At 41.2% G+C, this 15011-nt stretch overlaps 1 protein-coding gene across 5 annotated transcripts in view; it reads right to left on the bottom strand.

The window, feature by feature from the left end:
* Positions 1 to 219: 219 nt before the first annotated feature.
* CDK18 (cyclin dependent kinase 18) overlaps positions 220 to 15011 on the bottom strand; it is a 223748-nt gene continuing 208956 nt past the window's right edge. For all 5 annotated transcript variants that reach the window (XM_077295121.1, XM_077295118.1, XM_077295119.1 and 2 more), the window contains 8 exons: positions 9097 to 9220; positions 6040 to 6160; positions 3546 to 3643; positions 2482 to 2587; positions 2267 to 2309; positions 1370 to 1460; positions 1162 to 1239; positions 220 to 338 (listed from right to left, as the gene is read on the bottom strand). In XM_077295121.1, coding sequence (XP_077151236.1) covers positions 304 to 338; positions 1162 to 1239; positions 1370 to 1460; positions 2267 to 2309; positions 2482 to 2587; positions 3546 to 3643; positions 6040 to 6160; positions 9097 to 9220 — 696 coding nt within the window. In that variant the 3' untranslated portion in view covers positions 220 to 303. The remainder of the gene's footprint in view (positions 339 to 1161; positions 1240 to 1369; positions 1461 to 2266; positions 2310 to 2481; positions 2588 to 3545; positions 3644 to 6039; positions 6161 to 9096; positions 9221 to 15011) is intronic.

Here is a 15011-nt window from a genome sequence, read left to right as displayed (position 1 = left end):
CAATAAAGACATGTAAAATAGTGCCTGCGGTAAGAATAACAGAAGCAAATCCACATACACATTGGAGGAAACATTTCAGCTAATGTTTCCTTATGAATGGGGGCAAATAAGGCGCTGGTGGGATCTCTAAGAGTAGTCCCTCATATATATGTCCTTGTACCCAGCACTGATACCCACATGATAGTACATTTAGCAAAAGACTCACTGCAGACTAGTAAGTCAATGTTAATACTTATAGCTTTTAATTACTGCAGGAGCCTCAGGCAGTGGAGAATGGAGGTTATCCTGTGTGCAAGTGCTGCTTTAAAATATACTCTGTCGTCTGGTCTTTCCACGACCTGCAAAAGAAAAAAAAAATCCCATTTAACAGGTATCAGGTAGTAAGTGGTTAAGGGTATCTGAGTGTATGAAACGTGGCACAGAGGTGGGAGGATGGCAACACTCATCCATTTACCATCCCCTATACTGATGAGGAGCAGAGCGCTTTTGTAACCCTATTCTAGGCTCCTACTGCAGAGCTGACGTCAGGGCGAATTTTGGCAATTTTTTTGTTTGTACTTTTTGGTACTAATTGGTTGAATGATAATAACCAGCGAGAATCTGTTGTGTCCTGGTTCCCATGTCTATGTGAAAGAAGAATTTAATTTTTTATTTTGTCTATTGTTCGCGTCTATTTATATTTTGGTTTCTTGTGTTTGTCAGTAGTTATTTCTGACAGAAAATGGAAAATGTATGTTAAGTGGTTGTTTTTATTAAAATGATGTGATTTTGCTTAAAGGGAAACTGTCACGTGAAAAAAACACTACTAACCTGCAGATATGTGGTTAATCTGCAGGTTAGTAGCGTTGTGAACCTGCCCTCGCTGCCAGGAGGAAATTAACTTTATGCCCCTCATCAGCGTTCGGTTTCCAGATACAGGAGGCGCTGGTTCTGTCACCGATGCAGCATGGCAGAACATGTAAGTGCATAGATATTTCTTATCTATTTGTTTTACCCACTACATTACTAGAGGTAAATGGTGTCCCATACAACTATGTAGTATTTGGGTGATTTGTTATGGAAATCTGCGTATCGGAGTATATTTTAATTAGAATGTATTTAGTAAAACTATTTATTGGGCTCATGATACTCTTGTTGGGTTATAGTGCCCTTTATCTATACCTGTCTGATGGAAGATGGAGCCGCGGTGACCAGGGTCTTTCTGAAGCTGGATTTCCTTCAGAGTAAAGATTGAGGTATCTATAAAGAGGTGAACGAATGTTATACAATTTTATACAAGACGACATCTTTTTACAAACTCGCTTTACAAAGCATAAAACCGAGACGTCCTATGTCACCGAAAAGCCATGTGTAGCATGCAGTCACTCACTGTCTGATAGTGAGAGCACTCTCTCTCCAAGGGTCTTGAAATAAGGATGTTGTAGCCCGGCATCTGCTGATATCCTCTTCTTGTCCTCATACTAAAAGATGTGAAGCAGATGTTTCATAAGAAGTCTGAATTAAACTAAGAAATAGTTAGGATCACAACAAGGCGGCCAATTCATTTATTTTTATAAAACTCCATTTTTAAAAAATGGGTCAGAATTCTAAGAATAACAAAAATGACTTCCTGCTATGACAACTAGTCTTTCTTAAGGGGTTTTTCCCAACTTATAACTTGACAGCAGATAGATTACAGCATGACTTTATGATCGTCAGGATTCCCGCCTGTGATACTAAAGCCCCCCATACTCAATAAATAGCAGACAGCCAACTGCTCCATACACAGGGGATATTGGCTCTGCCAAGTGCTCCTGTGTTGTATGAGAGAGAGACACTGCCAGACTACACTGGCGGCAGCTTATCTCACTGAGAACAAAAGGATCGGCGGTCTGAAATCAGGCATGCTGCATCCTTCTCTTGCTCGACATCATCTGTCAGGGTAGAGGCGGGAAGCCCCCATACACATTACACTGTCGGCTGAGCTCGCCAATATCGGTGGGTTCGGCTAACATCTGGTCTAGTACTGCATCATCTTGGATATTTTACCTCTGCACAATGGTGGTACAGCCACCCACCCTGCAGCTACACCATTTAAGTGAAAGGGACCAGCTGAAAATCCCCTTTATATGAATCACTCTTAGAAAACAACTGACAGCTGTGCATTATTTTCACAAAATACAATTTTGCTGCCTACTATTTTCATATATACATCTCTCTCTTGTAAAAGAAAAAAGCCAGTCTACAGCAGCTGTACGCTAGTATAACATTTCAGTGGCCTACTCACCAACAGGAGGCTGTACAGTAATTCAATCCCGTCAGAATCCAACCTGAAAAAGAAGCTCCACTATTAGTAATAGTCAGTAGATAAATACAAATCTAAACACAACTTTTGATGTATCTAAGACAACATGTACTTGGATTCTCTTCAAGAAGATCCCAAACTCCATGATAAGAAGGAAAATCTCTGGAATACCCAAAGGACTAGTTATAACACATTACCTAGGCGTGTGACTTTTCAGCGGTTGTGCGCGGTATTGTGGAAAACCATAAGCCTTAAACTCTTTATTAGAAGATATGCCTGGCCACGTCTCCTCGGTGGGTGTTCCTGAAGAAGATAGCAGGTAGATATATAGATGATATTTTAGACTTTAGTAATTTAGTTATTTTAGACTTTTAGGGCAAGAAGTATTAAAGTGACACATGAACTAGAATCATGGATGACACATTCAGAAAATCCCACATGGACAAACTGTAATGTGTTGGCACAATACAGAAAAATTTACTGAATGTGTGCAACTCTAATTATATCTTAAGCCTGGACTACACTGACTTTTTTGTATATAGTAATGCCACTGATTTTTTACCTATAGACATAATATATTGATAATATGTAGACTATATAATTCAAAGTCCTTCATGGAGTTGTCCGGTGAAGACAAGTTATCACCTATCCACAGGAAAGGTTATAACTTGTTGATGGCTGGGGTTTGACCGCTGGGATCCACACTGATCAGTTGGATGGGAATCTTTTTTCCCTGTTAGAATGGAGAAGCAGCGTACATGCTCAACGGCAGCTCCATTCATTCGCCAGCGCTACCCTTGGCTTTTTCCAGCTGCCCAATAGAGAATTAATGGACCAGCAGTTGGCCATCCTGGCCCTCCATTTTGTATGGGGTGAAAAGTGCCCTATCGGGGACAAAAATTCCCAGTCCCCAAGTCCCAGCAGTAAGTTATTCTCCAGATGTAACAATGATAAAAGGTGACTTTTTTTCATTAGTTAGCTAGAGGAAAACCCTCTAACCAAAGCTTGGCACTTCATAAAATACAACATAAGAGCCAAAAAGGTTGGGTTCAGCTGCTGGAACCTTATGAATAAGGAGAAAAAAGGATGGTTTCAGTCCTGGCCATCAGTGTAGCAGTAAAAGCTGTGCTGGTAATCAGTTAACTCCCATTCATATCAATGGAAAAAGGGATAAGTCTAGTCGTTTTCCCTCCTATACAAGTTTCAGCATAAGACAATTCCCTCAGTCTTCATCCTGTGGATAAAAAGGCCGTATACTTACCAAGAAACCTAAAGATTAAATGCAGTTCTTCCTTAACTGTGGAACCAGGAAACATGGGTCGTCCTGTGGACATTTCATATAAAATACAGCCAACTCCCCTATACAAAATAGAAAACTTTTTTTTAGAAAACCTTTAATTCAATATCCTGAACCATGCACTTGTGTATACAATATTTCCAACATGTAAATTACTTGAACTTGATTTAAAAGGAAAATGCATAAACCGACACCAGTGGCGGGCGCAGTCATATATCGGCCTGTCATGCTTCAGCATTAAATGTCATGTTTTATTACCGAGTTTGTTTGCAGTACACAGGCTCCCTCTAGTGGTTGATTTTGCTTATTGGCACTAGCTTTTTATTCCTCAGCTCTTCCTATCTCGTTGCTCTGTAGTGGTGCATTGTGGGAAGAAGAAGCTCAGAGGACATCCGCCATTTTATTTCCCTTCGTGATAGCATCGCTGTTACGAAGGATTATGTGGTACCCGATACCTGAGATTCCCACTCCTGCATTAGTCAGTTGCACTTATGTGACTGGATAGCAGGCTGGTTTAACAAGTGTTGCTTATAAACTGTTCAGCCATTTGCCTCATGTATGTCTGTGTTACCTGTATACATGTGCTAATACCTCATTATTTCATTGCTCCTAGTTGCACTGAATACATTTACTAATGTTAATAAACTGCACAGGCGCCAAGTTACAGTCTTCTTATTGGGATACTGTAGATCCAATAGATCCATCTGCTTTGACGAGATTGAGTTTCATAGTTTCAACATTTTTTTAACCCATACCATGAAAGTAAGATTAATATAAGCTTCATTACAAAAGCTTCAATTTTACTCAAATTAGTTGATGCAAAAATAAATACACCCCACATCAAAAAACTACCACATATAGTATTTTGAACGACCTCCATGATTTTTAAAGGGGTTGTCCGGGACAAAATGATAAGTCTGTAGTCACTCTGTGTGCCCAACGTACGCACTGTGCGCTGTGGTGATCCCCTGGTTTCTGAGTCAGTAGTGGCGGTAATGTATGTGTTATGCATACTCCAGGGGGCACGGCTTCAAGCATACACTTGTATTGATCGAGGCCACGACCAATAATCGGACACGCTCAATAGATGGCCTCGCCACTAGACTGGGTGCAGCCTTGCCCAATACAAGCGTATGGAGCGAGGCCGGGAGTATGTATAACCCACCGGCGTGTGCTGGGGAATTCATAAGACTACAGTCACACAGAGTAACTGCAAACATATCATTTTGGACCCCTTTAAAGACAGCACCAAGTCTTCTAGGCATAGAATGAACAAGTTGGCGACATATTGCATCATCTATCTTTTTCCCTTCTTCAGGAACGACCTCTTTTTGAGTCTGGATGTTGGATGGAGAGTGATGCTCAACTTGTCTCTTCAGAATTCCGTATAGGTGTTCAATTGGGTTCAGATCAGGATATATACTTGGCTACTGAATCACTTTCGCCCTTGTATGGTCTATTTTCAATTCAAGGACAGAGAGTGATGGGAGCATCTCTCAAAGTGAGAGGTTGCATCACTGATGTCCGGATCATCGTGGGACATGGGCTTAATGGATTATTGGCAGAAAGGTGAGTATAGCTTTGCTTTTTTATTTTTTAAGAATAAATGGGTAAAAGAGGGTTGAGGAGTTTTTATTTCAAATAAAGGACTTTACTCTGTGTCTTTATTACATTTGACTATGGGGTTAATAATGGGGGTGTCTTAAACACCTCTCCATTACTAACCCTTTGGTTTGATGTCAGCATCCATACATCAACCCCACAACTATTACCCCACTTGCCACTGCACCAGGCTAAGAGGGAAGAACGTGGCCAAGCACCAGAATTGGCGCATCTTATGGCCCCTTCCTAGGCTATTAATATCAGCCTGCAACTGTCTTGTTCAGCCTTTGCTGGTAAGTAAATTTAGGGCATCTGCCCTATAATAACCAGTAAAGGCTAAGCAAACAGCTGTGAGCTGATATTAATAGCCTGAGAACCTTAATGGCTATTAGCCCCTTCCCAGAATATTAATAGCAGCCGTCAGCTTTCCATCAGCTGGTTATGAAAATTAAGGGGGATCCTACGCCATTTTTTATTTATACTGTTTATTTATTATTAATGAATAAAAACATAAATAATTTAAAAAGCTGGTGTTTCTCACTCTGTCATAGAGATGACAGCGCGGGAAACGCTGGCTATTTGGGCCCCCCATTAATTTGAATGGGGTCCAGGTTTGAGTTCGGGTACCGTTTTGTTGCTTGAACCAAACGTTTTTAAAAGTTTGGCTGAACTCGACATCCAGGGGTCCACCCATCACTAGTTTATATTTTAATAGATTTTTTTATGGAAAGGAGAGGAGGAGCTATTTCAATTTTCACCTCAGGAGCCAGGAAAGCTTGAATTGGTCCTGGTAGTGGCACACTTTTTTTATAAAGAATGACGGGAACAAATTATTCCCTAATCCTCTGTCACTCACCACATATCTATAGGTGTGCTATATTCTGTAGATCCCAGTAGAACATCTGGAGGTCGGTACCATAGTGTCACCACTTCATTGGAGTAAGTTTTAGTTGGTACAGATTTGGCTCTGGCAAGACCTTGAAACACAAATATATACATATCAAAAAATGTATTATGTTGTTGTATATATGTCATTAACACTCAAGAAGAATGACGCACAAGATAGGGCAAACACTTGTATTTTCTGTTCATCCTTAAAGGGAACCTGTCACCCCCCCAGGGCATATTTACGTAAAAGAGCCACCTTCAGCAGCACTAAGGCTGCATTCTGCGAAGGTGGCTCTTATGTTTATTGTCCCTAGGAACGCTGAAATAATCAGTTTTATAAATTTCCCGCCATACCTCTATTGAGTCAGTGAGGTATGTTTTCTCCCTCTGACTCAACCGCCTTGCCGCCATCCATCATCCAGCTCTGCCCTCCGTGCGCCACCTCTTCTCTTTCTCGTGACGTCACCGCCACCTGCACTCTGCAATCAGTTCTCGAGCATATTCCGTGCGCGCTGCCCGTGAACTTACATCAGGTGCCTGCACCTGCGTGTAGCGGAGGCCCCAGATCCCGCCCCGCAGTGTGCTATGATGTATTCACACTGCAGGGCTGGGAATCTGTCACTGGGCTCCATTCAAGATAGTGCTGATGTCTCGTGAGATTTGTGAAGTCTCGCGAGACTTCGGCACTATCTTAAATGGAGCACAGTGACCCGCTCCACTGCCCAGGCGCCAGATTCCCAGCTCCGCAGTGTGAATACATCATGACACACTGCGGGGCGGGATCTGGGGCCTCCGCTACACACAGGCGCAGGCACCTGATGTAAGTTCACGGGCAGCGCGTACGGCGTATGCTCAGGAACTGATTGCAGAGTGCAGGCGACGGTGACGGCGAGAAAGAGAAGAGGCGGCGCACGGAGGACAGAGCTGGATGATGGACGGCTGCTAGGCGGTTGAGTCAGGGGGAGAAAACATACCTCCTTGACTCAATAGAGGTATGGCGGGAAATTTATAAAACTCATTATTCCAGCGTTCCTAGGGATACTAAACAGAATGCAGCCTTAGTGCTACTGAAGGTGGCTCTTTTACTTTAATAGGCCCTGGGGGAGTGACAGGTTCCATTTACTTACATGTAGGAACTCTATATTTTATAATATGATTCCTATACACAACTCCTCATGACATGCCATGGAATAAATAGAAAAAAAGCTGCCAAAGCTAGGGTACGTATATGTGCTGTAATTCTCAGAGACAATGAGAAACATTACCTGGGTGATTGCTACAAATTTGCATTATAGATGAAGAATTTACATTTTTCCTTTATTAAAAGCAGATGATTTTACATTTTGTTTTTCCTAAGCAAACAAATGGGATTACTCTTTTCTTCTAGATCAAACATAACTGAGACCAAGTAGTAGTTTTCTGCTTTTCATATTACCACTGGCACATTGCGGCTTCACCCGACAGAGAAATTAATTAACTATTAATGATACTATATTCGAAAATCCCCTGGTGCAGAATCAGCTGAGGAAGGTAATATTCCCAAAAGTTTTGTAACTTGTGTTATCATGAAAAAACAGCTGTATTCCTAAAACATGTCACCCTTTGGTTCTGTCTTTTAGTAGAGCAATAATCAGCAATATATACTGCTCTGGCACATCTGGCACATATAAGGCGATAACATCAATATATTCGATGAGCTTGGATTATCACAAATTTTCAGATAATATGGAATATGGGAGACGCCATTCCAGTATGATGGCGCCGCCGGCGCATGTGCAGTAGCACCTATCGGATCACAGCTATATACACTGATAGCTGCTACTGCGCACTCACGGTGGGCGCCATTTTCAAATTGATTTTTTTCTAGCTGAATAACACGAAGAACAGTTATTATTGGCACATAATACATGTCATTGTGCTACAGAGCAGGTCAATGAGGGTTCAGTGACCTGTCAGAAGTAATACAGATAAATACCTAATCGGAGCATCACATGAAGACCCCCCACAGGCCACCCCGGAGCACGGGCATATCATTAACTAAAAACTGAAAATAAAGATTAAACAACAAAAACAAGACGGATTTCATCAACCAAGGTATCATTGTAATCAGTATAACGGCTTCTACCTGACACTGTCTGTAGGTTACTGTGCACAATCCTGCTGACAGGTTCCCGTTAAGGGCTGGGTTTTTGTGGAGAACCATAGAGCGAGTGGGATGCTGTCCATCTTATCTCCACCCCAGGGTGTGATCTGGAGTTTAAATAGTCGGCCTCCTAGGGAATTGAGTGTTCAGTGGGTCTGGAGCCTGCAGCTCTAGAGAAGTGTTTTTATTTTTGTGTTAAGCTGTACTGAACCTGGTTGTTATATCCTGAGCGGGTGGATCCCGACAGCTGCGGAGACTGTTTACCATTTTGTTTTGTTTACCTGTTTTGCCCAAAGGGCTGTGTTTATTTTCACTTTGCACTGGTTTATGCCACATGTATAATAAACTAGCAGAAGATTTAAAGAAACAGTGTATCTGTGTCTACCTCTGTGTGCAGCTGAGTCAGCTGATCTACCACAACACGTTGAATATTTGGTCAGTATTTTATCTCAGCATTTGTAAGCCAAAACCAGGAGTGGGTAAAAAATGAGAAGTGGTGACGTGTTTCTATTATACTTTTCCTCTGATTGTTCCTTTCCTGGTTTTGGCTTCCAAATACTGAGGTAAAATACTGACCAAATACTCAACTCGTGAACGCGGCCTTGGAGTACTCAATATTTATCTTATACTATGCAGGTGGTCTGACAGATTATACCTGCACCGACTATAGGATGCTGCTGCTGCAGTTCCTATAAAGCCAATGGCATGATGCCACAACTTCAGTTCTGTGTCATTTTCCTCTGAAATCACATAGAGGAGCATGGTGGTATCTCTTCCATACAGCTGCACACTGTATGAGGCATGTATGGAGACTATCTGAAGCACTACGAGTGATAAAAGTGGGTAGCGCAGGTATCGTAACCATTAGCAAAATGTACGCACCAAAGTCTGCCAGCTTCAGTTCTCCCTTTTCATTGATTAATAGATTCTGTGGCTTGAGGTCTCTATGCAGGATCTTTCTACGATGACAGTAAGACAGGCCTCGAAATAGCTGAAACATGAAAATCTAAGGGGATAGAGAAGGCTTTGGTAAGTGACACATAATACCAAAATCAATCATGTGCTATTGTACTGTATTCTATACAATAAATAAAAAATATGTGATGCATACATGTGTACTTAGTACATGGTACTTATTCTGGTCCATGATACTGGTGATGGTCCAGGAAATAATAAAGCAAAAACTGTAGCTCCGACAGATGCATGTACAGGTACAACATATATATGCTCAGAGAGTCTTTTAATGGATATACAATTTTTTATGTTTACAAATAAGGAAAAGTTGAGCACAATGAGTTATTTGCTACAATGATTTAGCCTTTTCTTTACAGTGCGTCTTGCTATATTTTACGGATATTTCCACTCTAGATCATTCTTTAAGTACCAGCAGATGGCGCTATTGTCCTGCATGTAGGGAAGCTGGTACATTGACTGTAGCACAATATTCGTCATTGGCGTGGAAGGATGTAAATATAAATGTGTGTGAAGTAAAGCAATCAGCGGTAATTCACATGCTGTTATGATGTGGCAGCACCATATAAAAGTATCCTAAGGGTTCCTCACATACATATTAGAAAGAATGTCAGAAAAACATTGGGGCCAGATGTCTGTAAGTCAATAATGTAATACAGTGTTTTTTCGGAGGCATTTTTCATTGATTGTCTTGCTTTTCGGGGGGTCAGTAGCATAACATGATTTTTAATATGATAAACAGTAAAAATTAAACTGAAAAATTCAATATAGAAATTTTAAAACTAAGTCATGGAACTATGGAAATCACAGGATTGATAGACATGTTAAAATCATAAAAAAATGGAAACAAAGTTTTCCAAACATATCGATTTATCCAGAATCAAGTACGATGGACACGGGCAGAAATACACACAGTTACACGCCTTGGTAAGCTATCAATAAGGTTATAAATGGCTGTCTGAGGAATGTTCTGCCATGCTCAATGCCCTTTGTCACATAAATCATCAAGATCTGCTGCTGGCAGCTCCCTTTACAATTGCCAAACAATGACATCCGAGATGTTGCAGGCCTTAGTAGCACATTTAGGAGATGTAGGCTGCTCACAGTAGCACAAGTAACTTGTGACCTGGCTTTGTTGTGTTGAAAAATGCTGCATGGAACACTTTGGAGAAATAATCGTACCACTGGTTCCACAAACAAATCAATGTAACGCCGAGCTGTTACTGTAACTAGAATGAAGACTAGTGTGGTCCGGCTACCATACCTTATGCCACTAGACACTATAATACCAGGAATAGGACTGGTGAGATCTTCCCTCATTAACTCCTCTTCATGGCGTTGTCCACATGGTCTTCAGACTAATCTCCAGCTATCACTGTGTCCAAGACAAATGCAGGACTCATTGCTGAAGAGGATAGACCTCCATTACAGCCTCCATTGCCATCTTGCTCTGCACCATGATAGTATTAAAGAGCTGTGGCGTGAGGTCAATGGAAGACCTGTAGCTAGACATCTGGCTTGTAGCCCAATGTCGTGCAAACGTCTTCTGATGATTTGTGTTGACACTGTTTGATGCCTTGGGCTTGGTATGTGAAGTCTAGTTTTAACTGCAGTACAGAATGGAACAAATATGACGGTCTGTCCGTGCAGAGATTCGCCTCTTGCTATCACTTCAGTACATTGTTATTCTCCCCACCCTTGGGACATACAACATTGAACAGTGCTGACATTTTGGCATATGCACACAGTGATCTCCAGGAGTGTAAAATTAAGGGCTCTCAGTTCAAGGATTCTTTTCCTTTCAGTTTGTGACAAGTAGTGATAGTTGGCACGTGGGCAAACAGGAGGTATCATACAATCATCAACATGAATTGAGTCAAATTCCTCAAAATCACCTGCAAATAGCATGGAACTCGCAGTCAATCTTCCATTAAAAAATGGCTCATTTTGTGGAAAAAAAATACTACTTTCTGCAGTCGAATGCTAGCTTTTAGTCAATAGAGAATTATTAAACTCAATAAAAAAGGACCCTACCAGCCTCTATATCCTGGCTTTTAGTGATACATTTTTACAATGGACATGTAGATGCTTCAGCCAATCACTGGCAGACACACACACCACTGCGACAACCATGATTGATTGATTCTTGTTTAAAAATCATTGCTGGAGGCCAAAATTCAGAGACAATCAGGAAAGTGGTGAAATAAGAGAAGCATTAAAACGGTAAGGTGAGTATTAAGTTACCCATAGAATGTTTGCTGATATCGAGAGGCTCGACTAACACTCCAATGTCCAATAGGGTGATGGCCAACTGATTGGCTAAAAAAAAAGTTGATCGAGCATTTATTTCGGACTGCCGATCCCCTTGTTCTCCCCAACATAAGCTGCTGACAGATGTGTCAGATATGTTGGCCTTCTCATAGAGAATACAGGAGTGCTTGGCTGAATGAGCGCTTCTGTGTATGACTGTCAGCTGTACTGCTGAGATGGCTGACGGCCGAAACATCAACTGAAGTTTTGTTCGCCCGATAGCCATCTAATGTACAGTATATGCGGGCCTTAAATTAGTATTTTTCACTAAATATAAATATACTAGCTGTACTACCCGGCTTCGCCCGGGGTAATAACTGCTGTTAGCAAAATAGAATGTGTTAACAAAAATTTATTCTGCACAAAAAAAACACAAAACAAATAGACAGAAATGTAATTATTAAAAGGCAAAAACTAAGCTAATAAAAGCATTTTACAACATATATTTCAACACCAGAGATATTCCACACAGATTTAACTAAATTGGCCAAGTAATGTGAAGTAATCTTCTACTACTTATTCGAGAGCCTTTTGATAAACGACATTCTTAGTTTTTCCTTCAGGTGCAAAGACAAACAGATTTTTGGCTGTTCCAACTCTTGAACAGGCCACATAAAGTTGACCATGAGAAAAGCATGGAGATTGTAAATCTAAGCTAGCTGAAGAGCCTGGCGTTGCCTGGGCATAGTAAATATCTATGGTTAGTTATAGCACCTCACTTCTCTTATTTTCCCATCACGCCTCTCATTTTCCCCATCACATCTTTCATTTTCCCCCTCACATCTCTCATTTTCTCCCTCACACCTCTCATTTTCCCCCTCACTCCTCTTATTTTCCCCCTCACTCCTCTCATTCCCCCCTAACACTTGTCATTTCGACCTCACATCTGTCATTTTCCGATCACTCCACTATTTTCCCTCACTCCTCTCATTTTGCACTCACACCTTTTCATTTTCACCTCACACCTCTCATTTTCACCTCAGTATATACATGTTTGTCATCTCCCTTATATATAGTATACACCTGTATGTCATCTCCTGTATATAGTATATACCTGTATGTCATCTCCCCTGTTTATAGTATATACCTGCTGTGTGTCATCTCCCCTGTATATAGTATATACTTGTATGTCATCTCCTCCTATATATAGTATATACCTGTATGTAATCTCCTCCTGTATATAGTATATACCTGTGTGTCATCTCACCTATATATAGTATATATCTGTGTGTCATCTCCTCCTGTATATAGTATATACCTGTATGTCATCTCCTCCTATACATAGCATATACCTGTATGTTATCTCCTCCTGTATATACTATATACCTGTAGGTAATCTGCTCCTGTATATAGTATATACCTGTGTGTCATCTCCTTCTGTATATAGTATATACCTGTATGTCATCTCCTGCTGTATGTAGTATGTACCTGTATGTCATCTCCTCCTCTATATAGTATATACCTGTGTCATCTCTCCTGTATATAGTATATATCTGTGTGTCATCTCCTCCTGCATATAGTATATACCTGTGTCATCTCCCCTGTAAATAGTATATACCTGTGTGTCATCTCCTCCTGTATATAGTATATATCTGTATGTCATCTCCTCCTGTATTAGACCTCGTTCACACGTTATTTGGTCAGTATTTTTACCTCAGTATTTGTAAGCTAAATTGGCAGCCTGATAAATCCCCAGCCAACAGTAAGCCCACCCCCTGGCAGTATATATTAGCTCACACATACACATAATAGACTGGTCATGTGACTGACAGCTGCCGGATTTCTATATGGTACATTTGTTGCTCTTGTAGTTTGTCAGCTTATTAATCAGATTTTTATTTTTGAAGGATAATACCAGACTTGTGTGTGTTTTAGGGCGAGTTTCGTGTGTCAAGTTGTGTGTGTTGAGTTGCGTGTGGCGACATGCATGTAGCGACTTTTGTGAGATGAGTTTTGTGTGGCGACATGCGTGTAGCAACTTTTTGTGTGTCGAGTTGCATGTGACAGGTTAGTGTAGCAAGTTGTGTGCAGCAAGTTTTGCGCATGGCGAGTTTTGCGCGTGGCGAGTTTTATGTGTGGTGCCTTTTGAGTATGTGCAAGTTTTGTGTGAGGCAACTTTTGCATGTGTTGCAACTTTTGTGCATGTGGCAATTTTTCCGCGTGTGCAAGTTTTGCTTGTGGCGAGTTTTCCATGAGGTGAGTTTTGCACGTGTAGCGAGTTTTGCATGTGGAGAGTTTTGCGCGTGGCGAGTTTTGAGCGGCGACTTTTGTGTTTCAACTTTTATGTGGCGAGGTTGGTGTATGTGTGGTGAAATGTGCGCTGAGGGTGGTATGTGTTCGAGCACGTGGTAGTGTGTGGCGCATTTTGTGTGTGTGTTCATATCCCCGTGGTGGTGTGGTGATTATCCCATGTCGGGGCCCCACCTTAGCAACTGTACAGTATATACTCTTTGGCGCCATCGCTCTCATTCTTTAAGTCCCCCTTGTTCACATCTGGAAGCTGTTAATTTGCCTCCAACACTTTTCCTTTCATTTTTTCCCCATTATGTAGATAGGGGCAAAATTGTTTGGTGAATTGGAAAGCGCGGGGTTAAAATTTCACCTCACAACATAGCTTTGACGCTCTCAGGGTCTAGACGTGTGACTGTGCAAAATTTTGTGCCTGTAGCTGCGACGCCTCCAACACTTTTCCTTTCACTTTTTCCCCATTATGTAGATAGGGGCAAAATTGTTTGGTGAATTGGAAAGCGCGGGGTTAAAATTTCACCTCACAACATAGCCTATGACGCTCTCGGGGTCCAGACGTGTGACTGTGCAAAATTTTGTGGCTGTAGCTGCGACGGTTCAGATGCCAATCCCGGACATACATACACACATTCAGCTTTATATATTAGACTAGCTGTACTACCCGGCTTCGCCCGGGTTAATGACTGCTGTTAGCAAAATAGAATGTGTTAACAAAAATTTATTCTGCACACAAAAACCACAAAACAAATAGATAGAAATGTAATTATTAAAAGGCAAAAACTAAGCAAATAGAAGCATTTCACAACATATATTAGCTTTGTTATACTGAGAATGTCTTTGTTGCCTATATTAACCAATCAGAGCTCAGGTTAATTAACTGTAGCAAAATAGAAGCTGAGCTGTGATTGGTTGCTATTGGCAGCCTGATAAATCCCCAGCCAACAGGAAGCCCTCCCCCCTGGCAGTATATATTAGCTCACACATACACATAATAGACAGGTCATGTGACTGACAGCTGCCGTATTTCCTATATGGTACATTTGTTGCTCTTGTAGTTTGCTTATTAATCAGATTTTTATTTTTGAAGGACAATACCAGACTTGTGTGTGTTTTAGGGCGAGTTTTATGTGTCAAGTTGTGTGTGTTGAGTTGCGTGTGGCGACATGCATGTAGCGACTTTTGTGAGATGAGTTTTGTGTGGCGACATGCGTGTAGCAACATTTTGTGTGTTGAGTTGCATGTGACAGGTTAGTGTAGCAAGTTGTGTG

The sequence above is a fragment of the Ranitomeya variabilis genome, chromosome 3, assembly GCF_051348905.1.
Source record: "Ranitomeya variabilis isolate aRanVar5 chromosome 3, aRanVar5.hap1, whole genome shotgun sequence".
In the NCBI taxonomy this organism is placed as follows: domain Eukaryota; kingdom Metazoa; phylum Chordata; class Amphibia; order Anura; family Dendrobatidae; genus Ranitomeya; species Ranitomeya variabilis.
This window is presented reverse-complemented; position numbering and strand designations above follow the sequence as displayed.